We start from the raw sequence: 14,853 nt of genomic DNA on the forward strand, positions 1-14,853 counted from the left end.
GAAAAAACCCAAATAACCAATTCTGGACTTTGTTTAAACACAGTCATCTTTCAAGCTGTAAAATGATATCTAAAAAAAGAGGCACTATATATCATCTTGTCTTGGCAATGTGGAGAGAGCATAAATTTAGCTTCTAAAGACTGAACAGCTACAAAGGAAACCACCAAAAATCATAACTTAGAAGTTGGTCTCATCAAATTGGCAGAGGACTGCAGAAAAACATACAAAACAATAGAAGCACACATCCTTTTGTACTTACGTGGGGTATCCTCTGACGTCAAATTCAGAGCAGATTGGAGTATCTGTAGTGCAATCCACCTTCACAACATAGACTGAAGGATTTTCCATGTTGTTGTATTTGTCTCCCAGATCATTCCAAGTTGGTTGCAGACGTTGGCAGTGTCCACACCTACAACAGGATGAGAAAAAGATAAAATAAAATTTCAGTAATATGGTCACAGTTCCGATTTGTATGCACCTTGCATGCCCTACACTCTACACTTAACAAGTGTTTAAATGTAAATATAAAGATTAGATATGGCTGAATCTATGGGAAAAGTATGCATACACAAGGGTGGGATCTGATGTACTTGAAACATGTTAGAGGAATGAAAAGTCAGAAATGTCTTCCATACAAAAGCAGAATGCGTTAAACACCACAACATCAGAGTTGTCTTTTATTGTAGAACGCTAACCTTGTAAGCAATTTTAACACAAAATTCACAAAAAAATCTAAACACTGCCCTGACCGATCAGTACTTTTTCATTACAAATTCTTGCCAGGTTCATTGTAATAGACTATTAAATTAATGAGGATAATGAAAAGAGAGCACTCAGCTACTCAACTTTCCAAGATCATGAGAGGATGCCTGGTATTCTTTATGCTTTTACATTTGGAAGCACTATGTTTTTAAGTGTCCAGTAAGGAGATAATGGTTTGTACTCTTTGTATAAGCTCGCTTGTGTTTATGTGCAACATCAGAATTGTGACTCATGAGACCCACAGAACATCTAAATAAGTGAAGTAGAACAGTTCTGTTTCAAAGTCCTGAAGAAATGCTAATCTTAATAGGTTATAACCAGGAACAAGTGCCTCTGCAAAGTGATATCCTATGAGTCTCAAAATATTCTACATATGCTCACAAAGTGGACTTAAGTTTCAGAACAAACAATTGCTATTTTGCTTCTCTCAAGTTAATAGTTAATTATTCAAGTAATCTTTCACACTGCTTGGCATCCGACAACCTACTAATTCAAATTTGAAGTGTTAGAAACATTCAGCCAGTCAAGAGATTTACTAGTTCTTTAAAATACCATTCCCCCCTTTCCTCAAAAACTGAAAATCAGATCTCATTCTATTGGCAAAAACAAACAGGTATTGTCAAAGAGTTTATTACTATAAATATGGTGAAACTGTTTTAAGGAGCCTATGCCAACTTATCTTGAATGGCTGTTATTGCTGTTCCTGATTTTTACAGGCATTATAAAAAAAATCATTAGATTAATTAAAAATATACCCAGCCTTGTTTGCTCTTGACAAGTCCTGGAAAGTCTACTTTTTATGCAACAATTAATACAATGCTAAGGTTCTGCAGGAAGTTGCCTCTTACTCCATACAGAACTCCTATTTAAAAAACAATCCCACTTATCAGAAAGCAAGATTTTTAGACTGTTTGCAAATTAGTCTCATGTAATCAGACTTGGAATATATATTTGAGTATATGAGAATGTAAATCTTTTTGAATACTTTTCCTTCCTTTCAGTTTTAAGTGCACATTGCCAGATTCGTAAGGTTCTGTTATAACAAACTGAATTACGCCTAAGTTCTCCACTACACTCGTAAAAAGTCCTCCTACATTTACATATTCTGAAACATGGCTTGTGATGGCTAAATGGCCTGGTGAATTAGTTTTCAATCTTTTCACCTCTGGATACATGTTTTCACATCTTGACTAAGTTGGGTCTCGAGTTAAAGTTGGGAGATGGGAGAAAAAAGGGTTTCATCGTAGACTCTAGTTGACATTTGTTTAAAAAAAAAAAAAAAAAATCATGAATCCACACTACCTTGATGATTAGAAGCTGATGATGAGAGGACCTCAGGTAGGGTTAGCAAGTATGCTGTAGTTAAATCAATCATTTCAGTTACACAGAAGAGCACAAGCAACCATTTATGTTGCGTTTTGCTCTAATCCAGTGGTTCCCAACCTTTTTGGCTGAAGGCAACAAATATCACTTTTATAACCTTAAAGGGCCGCCTGTCTATCAAGCCATAAAAAAAATGTATTAATGTATACACCATTAAATGACTAACAAATCACTACATATTTAAAGTAAACATTTTGATGCTACTGTGCTTATTTTTACATTCACTATTTCACACCTACAGATTACTCACAGTATGTCACACACTCACAGACAAAGCACTAGTGTAGATCAGTGACTGTCACTACACACTGAAGCACATGGCCTGGCAGCTGAGTCATGGTGGGTGGTCTGCTAAGTGCAGGCAAAACCGGAAGGCGCTAATTTTCAGAGTCCTGCTCCTCCTCAAGCATGGTGGTTCCTGGCTGCTCCACCAGCAGCCCCCTCTACTCCCCCCGTGCCCACTGCAGCCAGATGAAAGAAGTGCAAGGAGGAGGCTGCCTCCTTGCTGATCTCCCGTACCCCTGGCTGCATCAGAATAACCGCACGCGTCCTGTGCCCTCCACTTTGGTCCCTAGACAGTGGTTCCCTTCTGCAGCCAAGGGAATCGGAGCTCAGTGCTCCGCTCCCCTCCCCTCCGGCTCCTGCAGGGACCCAGCACCTAAGGACCTAAGTGGAGCGCTTTGCCAGACTCCTTGCTACAGCCCCGGGGTGAGGGGAGCACTGATCTACCGTTCCCTTGGGTGCACCAAAGAACCTGCACCAGTCTTATAGTCCCGTGGCAATACACTCCACCTGGGTCCATAGGCAGCAGCTCCCTTCTGCAGCCAGCAGGAGGGGAGCGGCCACGGGTTGGGAATCACTTCTCTAATCAGTACTTATGAAGACTTATTTTCATAAACACCAAATTCAATCAAATGAACATGTTTTTTGGAGGAATGATACAATCTCCTTTTACTGCAAAATAGATAATCCAGAATTTTACACGGTTAAAGAACTCTAACCAACCTCTATGCAAACCTGAACATTCCAATCACCTTTGCATACATGTTCATTTAAATCTACTAAAAATAATTTGATTGTGAGCATGTCAGCCAGAAAGCAGAAATCTTACTGTACGTCAAGCCAGGAGACCAATACTGTACAATTAAAGAAAACTCCATTATCAATAAATCTAGTCAATTCAGACTTTAAAATAAGCATAACAAGAAGAAAAGTGTGTATATATAGAACATGCAACTATGAAACTAACTTCTTAGAGTAAAAGGGAAATTATAGTGGCTATGTAGTCATCAAGACCAGAAGTAGAATGTAATCCAAAATATATTTTAAATAATTACTCAATCTTTTATTGCAGAGAGATTGTTGTATCTCCATAGTTAACAATGAAACAAAGCTTCAACTGGAAGTCTAATTCTGGACTCAACTAAAGTCATCCAAGAAGTCTGACACTTCAAATGCCATGAGGATTGGTTATTAAGGGAGAATTTGAGTAATGTATTTATCCCTAAATGCCCTAAGTTTGTTATGCTCTCCCCTTCAAAATTTCAATTTGTATAAAGGAAGGAGGAAGCAATGCTCAACTCTGAGTCAGTAACCCAAGCTTAACCAGACAGCAGCTGTTCACACACAGACAATCCAGTACAAGAAAGTAATATTATGGAGTTGGCTGATAAATTGTCGCCAAATTTACATCCATCCATCTGCTTTTCTCCAAATGTTACCAGAGCAGCTTTAGGTTTTTTGGCTGCTGCAGCCTCATTGCAACATGGAGTAGTGGTATCTCATTAAAATCCTTCAATCATTCCCCGGTCAGATATTCTTTTCTCATGAATTCTGAAATGCTTTTAGCATAGGTTGTAACATGAAGTAGTTACTCACCTTGTGCAGTAACGATATGATGGTACTACGAGATGTGTGTTCCTATGGGTGCTCCATTATAGGTGCCTCTGCGTTGTTGCACTGATGATCAGAGAACTTTGGTAGCAGTGTCCATTTGGCCCATGCACGCTTACCCCTACCCTCAGCCACGAGGCTAACCAACGTTGCGCGGACAAACCCTCCATAGTTCCTTCTCCACCGCAAAGATTATTATGAGAACTCTGAAGTAGACAGGAGGAGGGAAGGTCATGGAGCACCCATAGGAACACGCGTCTTGAAGAACCATCATTGCTGCACAAGGCAAGGAATAAGGCAAGTACGATAAGTTTCCCTGTGGGTGCTCCACTGTAGGTGGCTCCTGAGCAGTATCCCCCACTGGAGGCTGGGACTTCAACGTCAAATGTGTTATGGACAATAATACCATGGCACTGAACCTGGTGTCTGCAGCAGAGTCCCCCAGGATGGCATAGTATATGCAGATGCCCAGGTAGCTGTTCTGCAGACTTCTCATATAACGATACCCTTGGAGAAGGCGACGGACAAGAAAAACCGATCTCGTAAAGTGTGTATGGATTGTGGACGGGCATCCGTTAACAGATCTGTTAACAGAGTTTGATACATTTTCAGACCCATTTGGAGAGTTATTGAGCTGAAATCGCTGTACCTTTAGACCTATCTGCAATGCAGAGGAAGAGTTTTGGAGATTTTCTAAAAATTCTTGTCCTGTCCAAATAGAAGGCCAAAGCTCTCCTTACATCAAGCATATTATCCTGATGAGGCTTAGGATAAAAGGTTGGAAGGTGAACGAGTTAGTTCACATAAAATGTGGAAGTTACTTTGGGGGTGAACTTCAGATGTGATCTAAGCATGACTGTCAGGGAAGAACACTGTGAAGGGAGAGATATATCATCAGTGCTGTTATCTCCCCTATCCTTCTAGCTGAGGTCATGGCAATAGGAATGCCGTCTTCATGGAAAGGTGAATTAGAGAACAAGTGGCCATGGGTTCAAAGGGTGGTCTAGTCAGTCCTTTTAATACTAGATTAAGATCCCATTGTGGGGTAGAAAGCTTGGGTTGGGAAAAAAGGTTTGCTAGGCCTTTGAGAAACCTCTTTGTAGTGGGGTGGGAGAAAATTGAGTATCCTACCTGCTGGTGGAAGGTCACTATTGCTGCTAAGCAATACTTTTAGTGAGCTAATGGAGATCCCAATTTCTTTAGATTCAGCAAGTAGTCTAGGATTACAGGTAGACTGGCTGTATCTGCAGTGACTCTTTTGGACTGACACCAGATCCAGAATCTGGTCCACTTTTGTAGATAAGTATGCTAGGTAGCCACTTTCCTACTGTTCAATATCACTTCCTGTACCTCTTCAGAGCAGGATGTTTCTAAGTGCTGGAACCACTAGAGCCATGCTTTGAGCTATAGTATCAGCATGTTGGGATGAATAGTGCGTCTCATTCTGCGAGAGGAGGTAAGGCGTGATTGGAAAAGGGAACACAGCGCCAGTTGTGACAGGTAAGGATACAGTGTCTTTCTGGGCCAGGTGGGAGCAATCAGTATGATGTTTACTTTTTATCTCTTTATTGTCAACAGGACTTTCAGCAATAGAGAGAATGGGGGAAAGGCATAAAGAAGGCCCTTGTCCCATGAGAAGAAGAGAGCACCTTGCAGGGAGTGTTGGCTGTTGCCTGTTCTGGAGCAGTACCATGAATATTTCTTGTTCTGGTAAGTGGCGAACAAGTCTATTATCAGAGTCCCCCATCGTCGGAATATGTCGTGGAATACCACTGAATCCGACTCCCATTCGTGGTCAAGTGGGAATTTGTGGCTGAGACTGTCCGCTGTTGTGTTGTGCACTCTTGGTAGGTAGGCTGCTGATACTGTAACATTGTGGGAAATGCACCCATTCCATAGTTTCAGTGTTTCCATATACATGGAGGGTAATCTGGTACCTCCTTGATGGTTTATGTATTACATGCACGCTGTATTGTCTGTCATGACCTTTGTGCGTGACCTGATCAGTAGAAAGAAGTGAGCACAAGTGTTCCTGACTGTTCTGAGTTTGAGTAGGCTGAAAGCATATCTCAAATGGAGAACATTTGCCCTGTACTCTAAGATTGTTGAAATGTGCGCCCCATCCTGTGAGGGATGCATCGGTGGTGGGAAGTAGTATGGGGAAGGCTGAGCAAATGGGATTCCTGTGCAGGTCTTTGCTGGGTCTTTCCACCAATTCAAGGATTGATCTTGGTGGGCATCAAGAGCAGTTTGTCTAGGCTGTCTCTGTTTGGTCTGTAAACCAAACTGAACCATGATTAGAGGCATCTCATGCAAAGTCTGGCATAAGCTATCACTGATGTGCCTGTGGCCATGTGCCCAAGAAGCTGAAGGCAGTTTCTGGCCGATATTTGAGGGCTAGATTACAGTGTCTCTATAAGCATGGAAATACTGAGGAATCTGGGATGTGGAAGGAGCGCTCTTGCTCTGACAGAGTCGAGGTCGGCTCCTATGAATTCTAGCCTCTGTACGGTGTTAATGTTGATTTCTGTGCATTCACTTTTAGGCCCAGATTCTAGAATAGATCCAGTGTGGCATGGGTAACTGGCTGGGCTTCGGTGAAAGAATGCACCCTGAGGAGACAATCGTACAGGTAAGTGTAAATCATAATGCCCTGGGAGCGTAAGTGGGCCACCACTACCGAGAGAACCTTGGAAGATACTCTGGGGGCCGATAAGAGGCTGAAAGGAAGTACTCTGTACTGGTAGTAGTCTTGGCCTAGTGTGAATCTGAGGTATCATCTGTGACTCAGTATGATCAAAATGAGGAATTAAGCATCCTGAAGGTCAAGGGCTGAGAATGAATCTCTTTTTTCTAATACTGGAATGATCACCACCAGGGTGACCATCTTCAACTACTATGTCTTGATAAATTTGTCAAGTGCTTGGAGGTCTAGTATGTGTCTCCAACCTCCCTTTTTCTTGGGTATCAGGAAGTAGCGAGAGTAAAAACCTTGGCCTCTTAGATGTATGAGCACTGTCTCTATAGTTCCTATGCTGAGGAAATGGTCTATTTCTTGTCATAGAAGGCTCTCATGAGAAGGGTTCTTGAAGAGGAATGGGGAAGGGCGTGGGGGAGGGGGGAGAGGGAGGTGAAATGGATGGAGTACTCATCTCAAATAATCTGCAGCACCCATTTGTTGGAGGTTATCCATTCCTAGGTGCTGCAGAACGGGGTGAGACAGCATCCATAGGGATCTGAGAGGTTTTCCAGTGTCGGATAGTATTGAGGAGTGGTCTGCAGCATCTTGACCAATCCATAAAAACTCTCATTTTGAGATGGATGGCTGTGAAGAAGTAGGTTGAGAGCACAAAGGTTTCTGTGTGGGGAACCTGGACTTCTTTCTTTGGGGTTCATACAATCGTTGAGATGAGTATTGTGACGAACGGGATTAGAATGAAGGTTGAGGACTATATTTTCTTTTCTGCCCAGGCATATAGATTCTGAGCAATCGAAGAATAGCCCTGGAGTCTTTTAAAGTGTGGAGGGAAGTGTCCATCCTCTCAGCGAACAGTTTTGTATCTTCAAAAGGAAGGTCTTCCTCAGTTGTTTGCACCTCTTTGGGGAAACTGAATTAAGTGCAGCCAAGAGGCTCGTCTCATCACGACAGCAGTAGAGATGGAGCGTAGCACCATGTCAACTGCCTCAAGTGCAGACTGGAGTGATGTCTTTGCTACCAGCTGGCCTTCATTAACAATGGCTTTAAATTGTTCTTTGTGAGAATATGAAAGCTGCTCAATAAAGGAATTGAGTGGTGAGTAGTTTAAGTAATCAGATTTTGCCATTAAGGATTGATAGTTTGCAATATGGAATTGTAGGGTGGCTGATGCCTAGATCTTTTTGGGAGGAAAAATATATTCACTTCCAGTCTCAGTCATAGGGTGTGGATTTGAGACAGTACTGGTGGCTTCTTGAGTTCAGTGTGTCCACGATGATCAAATAAAGAGGCAGGTGGGAGAAGAGAAAGTCTGTGTCTTTCGCTGGCACATAATACCTTTTGTCGGACTGCTTGCATGTTGGCAAGATTGATAAAAGGGTCTGCCATATGAGTTTGGCAGAGTCCAAGAGAGCCCCGTTAATTGGGACAGCTGCTCTGGATGAGGCAGAAAAATATAAAATGTCCACTAGTTTATGGTGACTCAGTCAACTCCTGTAGGAGTATCTGTAGTGCCTCTGCCACCCACTGAGCCAGCTCCTGAAAAAGCTTAAGTCATCTGCCAATGACAGTGGAGGGGGAATCACTGTCTCATCTGGTGATAATGATGAGAAATTAGTCTGGGGTGTACCTTCCTCCTCAACTTCAGCCTTTTGTTCCCCTCTTAATGGTTCAAGGGGCTCGGATGCCCTCAATGCAGCATCCAAAGGGGGTGTCTCCTTGGCTCTTGATAGGCCACACTAGAGCTACAGGAAGCACGGTGTGTGTGCACACGCCTGCCAAGGGTCCCAGTAGGGTCATTGAGAAGGTGTCTGATGGTTGGTACCATGGAGTCCATACCAGGGAGGCTCGGGAGCACAGTGATGGCATGGTTGAGGTCCATACTGGAAATGGGTACTGTAGGGTGGGTGAGAAGAACAGTGGAAGACCACATCCTCTTGCTCACTATCTGACTCTGCTCAAAAATGCGGGTCCATGACATGATGATGCCGGCAAGTCAGGAGCTCTGAGCTGACTCGGTACTGGGACCTCAGTATCGAGTAGAGATTAATCTGGTGTGTCAAGACACCAAAAGATCTGTCACATATCAGATGTCCAGCAGTGCTGAAGATGGCAGTATCAGTTGATGGTGCTGAGATTTCTGCATCAAAAGAGCTGGTGATGTGGACCTGATAGTGTTTTCTACTGGTGTTTGTTGTGCCAAGACAGTACCAACATCGATGTCCGAAACAAAGGAGACTTCCCCAGGGCGGATTCTCTGGATTTCCCACGCCTTCTCAGTACTGATGATTCTGTGCCTGTGCCCATTGGGTCCTTAGGCAGCCCAACATGCTCTGTTGGGGCAGTACCATGAGAGCTTTGGGTACTGGATTTAGATGGCTTCAGTGCCATCGGCACCAGTGATACCGAGCGATCTGGAGATTATTTTCGGCTCAGTTGAGGCTTGCTGGGGGACTCATGGGCACTTTTCTTAGAGGCCTTGTGTGAGTGGCTCATGGTTGCCTTCTCTGGCTCAGCTCCCTTAGATGTAGAGGGTTGCAGTGAGACTTCCTGCCTTCCAAGGCCTTGATGCAGCTCAGAGTGGTTCAAGGGCCACCTCCATTAGGAGATGTTTAAGTCTCAGTTCTCTATCCTTTCTGAATCTAAGCTTTAGTTGTTGGCATAAACCACACTTCTGGGGTACGTGGTTCTCTCCCAGACCACAGACACACAGAGTGTCCGTCAGTCACCAGGATAGATTCCTTTCAACTGAGACACTTATTGAAACCTGGTGAACTGGGCATACCCTCTCCAGGAGGCTCCTGAGACAAGGGATCAAAGAAAAACTAAGTCTAAAAGGTTTTTTTGTTTGTTGTTTCTTGGTAAATAAAAGATAAAAGTTACAAAAAAAAAAAAAAAAAAAAAAAAAAAAGGTCCTCTAAAAGGTAGCTAAAAATTAACAGTGCTAAAGAAGTGCTAAACAGTGCTAACGATCCGCTAGCGGACAGCGGAAACTTCGTCTCCAGCCAGGGCAATTTAGAAGGCACTGAGGAGGGTTTGCCCACACAGCACTGGTTAGCCTCGGAGGAGGGCAAGGTAGCGCATGCATGGGTGGAACAGACACTGCTACCAAAGTTCTCCGATCAGCAGCAGATGAAAGCAGACACACCTACAATGGAGCACCCATAGGGACACTACTTGAAAAAGCAGCAGTATATGTCTAGTCAGAGAAGTCCACAAGTTCAAGAAAGCTCATCCTAATCAGTCTCATGTATTTATGTGGTCATATGCATCTTTGTCATTTTCATGCTGTACTACTGAGCACTGTGCTCTTAGTGCTACCACTGAAAGCCACGCAGAAGTTTCAAGTGGTGTAGACTGCTGCTGCTCACCTCCTACATGGGGAGGAATGCTTTGAGCATGATTGCTACTCTCAATGCTCTGCAATGACTATCCACTTGGTTTCAAATGTAAACCAAAGTCCTAGTGATGGTCTATAAGCCATTAAGAAATCTGGCTTCTTAAAAACTGCCCTTTCCCCTATGCGCTATTACTGGAGGAGGGAAGGTTGAAAGCAACTGAAATGCTTCTGCTCTTTGTTCCTAAGTGTGAACTTTTTAGGACTCACATCACAACACACTCAGCCCAAGGTCCTTCACCCGTGGAATGCACTTCCTCACCTTGCTCACTAAAGCCAAGATTTGGTGACCTTCAGAGAATAGTGCAAGATATCTGCTCAGGCTTTTGGCTAGCATTTTTATAAGGTGTTAAAGAGGAGGTCACTGAAATTGCAAACAATAAGTCAAGAATGTAGCAGTTTAAGTTTTGCAGTGAAATTATGTGGGTTTGTAATTGTTGATTTTAAAGCTGAGGCATTCAGATGTCATGGCAATGGCTACCATAAAACCACATATATAAACAAACATTCTAAAATCAAGACATCACATTACACAGATGTTTCTCAATTCTCTGTTTTAGCTGATGGTCTGATTCTGAACATTCAGCTGATCAGACAAATAATGTCAATTGACTACCTATTATCTTACCATGGTCAAATATCATCAAATATTCCAGCAAGAATGCCCTGATGTAAACAGCTGCCTACCTTTTTGATTTCACTGTAGTGCCATCTGTTACTACTTAAGTAAGGTGAGAGATCAAGACACTACATGTTAATGCCACCTGTTGGGAAAAAGGTTAACTAATTGAAAGTTGAGCATCTTGATTGACTGGAATCTTCTAGAAAAGAGATTATATGTATGTGCATCTCTACTTGTATACCAGACCATCAATGCACATGGTAACATTTATTTTGCTTTGTAAATTAACAGGCATAGTTCTTGCCCCAAAAAGCATACAATCTAAACTGACTACTAGATAAATATACAAATTAACTCAGATGAAAATGGGAGGGGGGAGGGAGAGGAGGGCTCATGGTTATTAAATATCCTCCCCGAAACAAAAAGAAAAAATGCACAGCCATTAAGCCTCTCCCTTAACATACAAAAATATCACAGCTATTAAATCCCCCTGGAAGCCTCCCTCAAAAAAGAAAACAAACAATCTACACTGACTGCCCATAAAAATCCTCTTCATAATGCCTCTCTCAAACACACACATCCCCACATATTTCATTTTCACATTTTTCTGTGTTAAACTGTTAAGTAACTTGTATTTTGTAATTAGGCATAAATTTCTATCTATCTATGGCTAAGCTTATTGGAAACCATAAAATCTTACTGTTTTATCATTGCTGTTACTGTTCTAATAAATTAGTGGTTTAAAATATTTGACCCTTTTTTGACATTTGACAATATCTGACCACTCAATTGACCAACCCTAACTGAGAATGTTTGAGGACAAGCATTATTTCCCCGCAAACATTTGCGATCTCCCTGAAAGGAAGAAGCCCAACCAGGTAAAAGCAAATTCATTGTTGTTGCTAGGTCTTGCAGGTGGATCAGTTGCACTGTGATCAAATGGTTGCTGATAGATCTTGTATAGGGGTCTGCATCCTGGGAGGTCATAAAGAGGTGATCAGCTTGCCCTTCCCATACCGCTAAACTGAACGGGGACCCTAGTGTGGCAAATCTGAGAACCACTCTAGTAGTATCAAGCAGCACAACCTGACCAGTAGACAGATCACCAAAATGAATGCTATTTCCAGGTTGTCTCCTTGGAGCAATAGTTATCTCCAGGTCAAAAGGAGTAAAATAAAGTAATGACAACTTATATAGAGCTGTGAATTGTCAAATGTTAGGGGAAAAAAAGTCCAAAATTTGCTTTAGTTTGTAGGATAAACTCACTGAAAATTTCAGTGTATCGAATATATTTCTGTAATTGGCAGCTTTCTCCATACCTTTGCCAGTAGTCTATGTAAACATTTGGATTCAAACACAAGACTGTAACTCACATGAAATTTTATAAATTATATCCACAGCTAATCTAGAAGAAAACGATCTGATGTCTGGAAAAGATCAATGACTCCAGACACAAAAGCATTTTTAAAAAGGAGGTGAGGGGACGTCATGAGATAAGACCGTCTACAATTACTATTTTGACTTCTGCCTCCAAAACTCTCTTGTGGAGTTCAGACATCCATTGCACCACCTGTCCCCCTCTATCTAAAAATTCCATCCTCTTTTATCCCCAGTTCTGAGAAGATCATGATCCACTGCGTGTAGGAAGAATTAAGAGTAAGCTCTAGCTCAAACACAGGCCCCCCCTCAATCCTGTAATGAGTTCTGCACATGCAGGTCACCACACTTAAGAGGACAGTCAATGATTTCAATGGGGCTCATATGAATCTCATTGCAGAATCAGCGTTATAACATGTAGCATACTAAAACTGGCACCAGAGGATTTCTCAATTGAATGACTGAGTAAGCCAACAAGACCAAAATGAAATACAGATGACATTCACTGAAGACATTCACAAGCAACAGACAGATAACATTTATCACTTATTCCAAAGGAGTAGCCATGTTAGTCTGTTTTCAGAAAAACGGGAGTTCTGTGGCACCTTAAAAACTAACACGTTTATTTGGGCATAAGCTTTCATGGGCAGAAACCCACTTCGTCAGATGCATGAATTTATCACTTATATAGCCCTTAATATTTTCAGAGTGCTGCACAAACATTAATACTCCCAAACCTGCAAGGAAGTATTATCCCCAATTTTCAGATGAGTAAAGAGAAGCACAGACAGATAAAGGGCCTGTTTTTTCAGAGATGTTGATCATCCACAATTCCAAATAGAGTCAAGGGAAACTCTGGTTGCTCATGACCGGATTTGTCCAGTGTCACACAGTAAATTTGGGATTAGAATTTAGGAATTCCTGATACCTAGAAAGTGCTCTGGAACATGATGTATTCTTAAGAAACACACAGAAAATGCATGCAATTTACTTGGTTCAGATTCATGGAGTAAGGAGGAAACAGAAAATCCACAATGTAATTAGAAGTCAGTTTTGAAAAAACTTCATTTGGAAGATTAGTCATCAGCTGTCAAATCAATCTCTTTGGTTTTACTACATTTTTACTTTAACCAGTAAAGGGAGTGAGTCTCCATCAGCTCCCTTTCAAAAGTGTTTCAAGGAAATAGGATGACAGAGGAGTCCCTAGGAGCACACAAAAAAGGTTACCACACTGTCCTCTTTGGGCTGGTCATCACTAGGATGGGAGGTGATTTTTTAAATGTGTTAGCTAACATTAGCAACATATTTTAACAATAGCAAAGACAAGTCGAAAGGAAAGGTGGTCCAGTGGCTAATGTGTTAACCTCGAATTCAGAAAACCCAGATTGGATTCTCTTTTCTTCCATGGGCTTCCAGTGAGACCCCAGGTAAGTCACTTAGGACTTGTGTAACATCCATCCCACGTGGTGGCTCTAGGAGCATTCAGGGCCAGGTGTCCTGCCAGGCTAGCTCTGCTGGGAACCCCTCCCGTGCAGACAAGTCACCGGACCTCTCTCTGTGCCTCAGCTCCCCCCTCTGTACAATGGGGACAGTAACACACTGAGTCCCCGACCTGGAGGACGAAGACATGGCGGGCCGGGCTGGGGCCCGTGCTGAGGGAGACCTCCGCAGGGGCGGGTTGTGCGGGGGCCTCCAGCCCTGGCCACCCGGCAGGCAGCCGTGTCACAGGCGGGCAGCGCAGGGCAGGACCGGACCGACTCCCCCCGCCCCCGGGGCTCCGAGCCCAGCCGACAAGCGGCTCCCACGCGCTGCTCCCGGGCCCGGCTCCGGCAGTCCCAGCCCGGGGGGGAGAAGGGGCTGCCCGGCTGCGGGGGGAGGGGCGCTGGGCACGCAGGGCTCAGCGCCGGGAACCACCCCGAGGACCCGCCCCCAGCCCAGCGGCGGCTGCCACGTCAACGGGGAGAGGCGCCGCCGCCGCCGCGCGCCCGGGCCGGTTACCAGGGCGCGAAGAACATGACGAAGTGCGGGGCGCTGCGCGCGGCGTGGCGCAGCATCTCGGCGTTGTAGCGATGCCGCGCGTGCGGGTCCGGGTCCAGCTCCGCGTGCGGGTCCGCCGGGACGGAGTCCCAGTCCGAGTCGCCGCGCGCCGGGCCCGCGCACAGGAGGCCTCCGAGGAGCAGCAGCAGCAGCAGCCGCCGCGCCGGGCCGGGCTGGGGGGAGGCGCCGCGGCAGAGAGCAGCGGCCATGGCGGCGCGGAGAGAGAAGAAGCCTTAGCCGGGCCGGGCCACGTCCTCCCGCCGCCCCGCCTCCCTCCGCGCCGGCGACAGCCTCCCTCCGCCCCCTGCCCGGCGCTTTCCAGCCCCCGCTGCGCCTCCCTGAGGTCAAAGGGCGCCGGGGGCGGGGCTGAGAGCCCGAGCGTGTCCTACCCGAGCTACTACACGCCCCCATGCCTGCCTCACTCAGCAGCGCCTTCACCTCAGCGCGCAGCTTTTCCCGTCTCACTGCGCCTTCGGGGCTGCTTCCCAGCGCTACAGCTACACGCTCTGCTGCCCCGGCGCCACTTACCCCCCCCCCTTCCTTGCATCCTTCACGCTAACATTGCAAACTCTCTGCCAATGCTATAGCTATAGGCCATAAACCTGTGGGGGTTGAAGCTGCTGTGCTTTCGGGTTGCTCCTTTTTGGAATAGCCCAACCATCCTGTTCCATGAGCAAATAAAACACT

The 14,853-nt window shown here is 44.6% G+C and overlaps 1 protein-coding gene across 2 annotated transcripts in view; it reads right to left on the minus strand.

Annotated features, from left to right (window-relative positions):
* The window catches only part of TXNDC5 (thioredoxin domain containing 5), a 49,965-nt gene extending 35,467 nt beyond the window's left edge, over positions 1 to 14,498 (minus strand). For both annotated transcript variants that reach the window (XR_010923742.1, XM_067568358.1), the window contains exons 1-2: positions 14,128 to 14,498; positions 260 to 409 (exon numbers count right to left, since the gene is read on the minus strand). Coding sequence is in view for 1 of the 2 variants with exons in the window: in XM_067568358.1 (XP_067424459.1) it covers positions 260 to 409; positions 14,128 to 14,375 (398 nt within the window). In the remaining variant the exon portion in view is untranslated. The remainder of the gene's footprint in view (positions 1 to 259; positions 410 to 14,127) is intronic.
* Positions 14,499 to 14,853: the final 355 nt, after the last annotated feature.

The sequence above is a fragment of the Emydura macquarii genome, unplaced genomic scaffold (genome assembly GCF_026122565.2).
Source record: "Emydura macquarii macquarii isolate MOO-44397 ecotype Brisbane River unplaced genomic scaffold, CSIRO-AGI_Emac_v2 contig_2890, whole genome shotgun sequence".
Classification (NCBI taxonomy): Eukaryota; Metazoa; Chordata; order Testudines; family Chelidae; genus Emydura; species Emydura macquarii.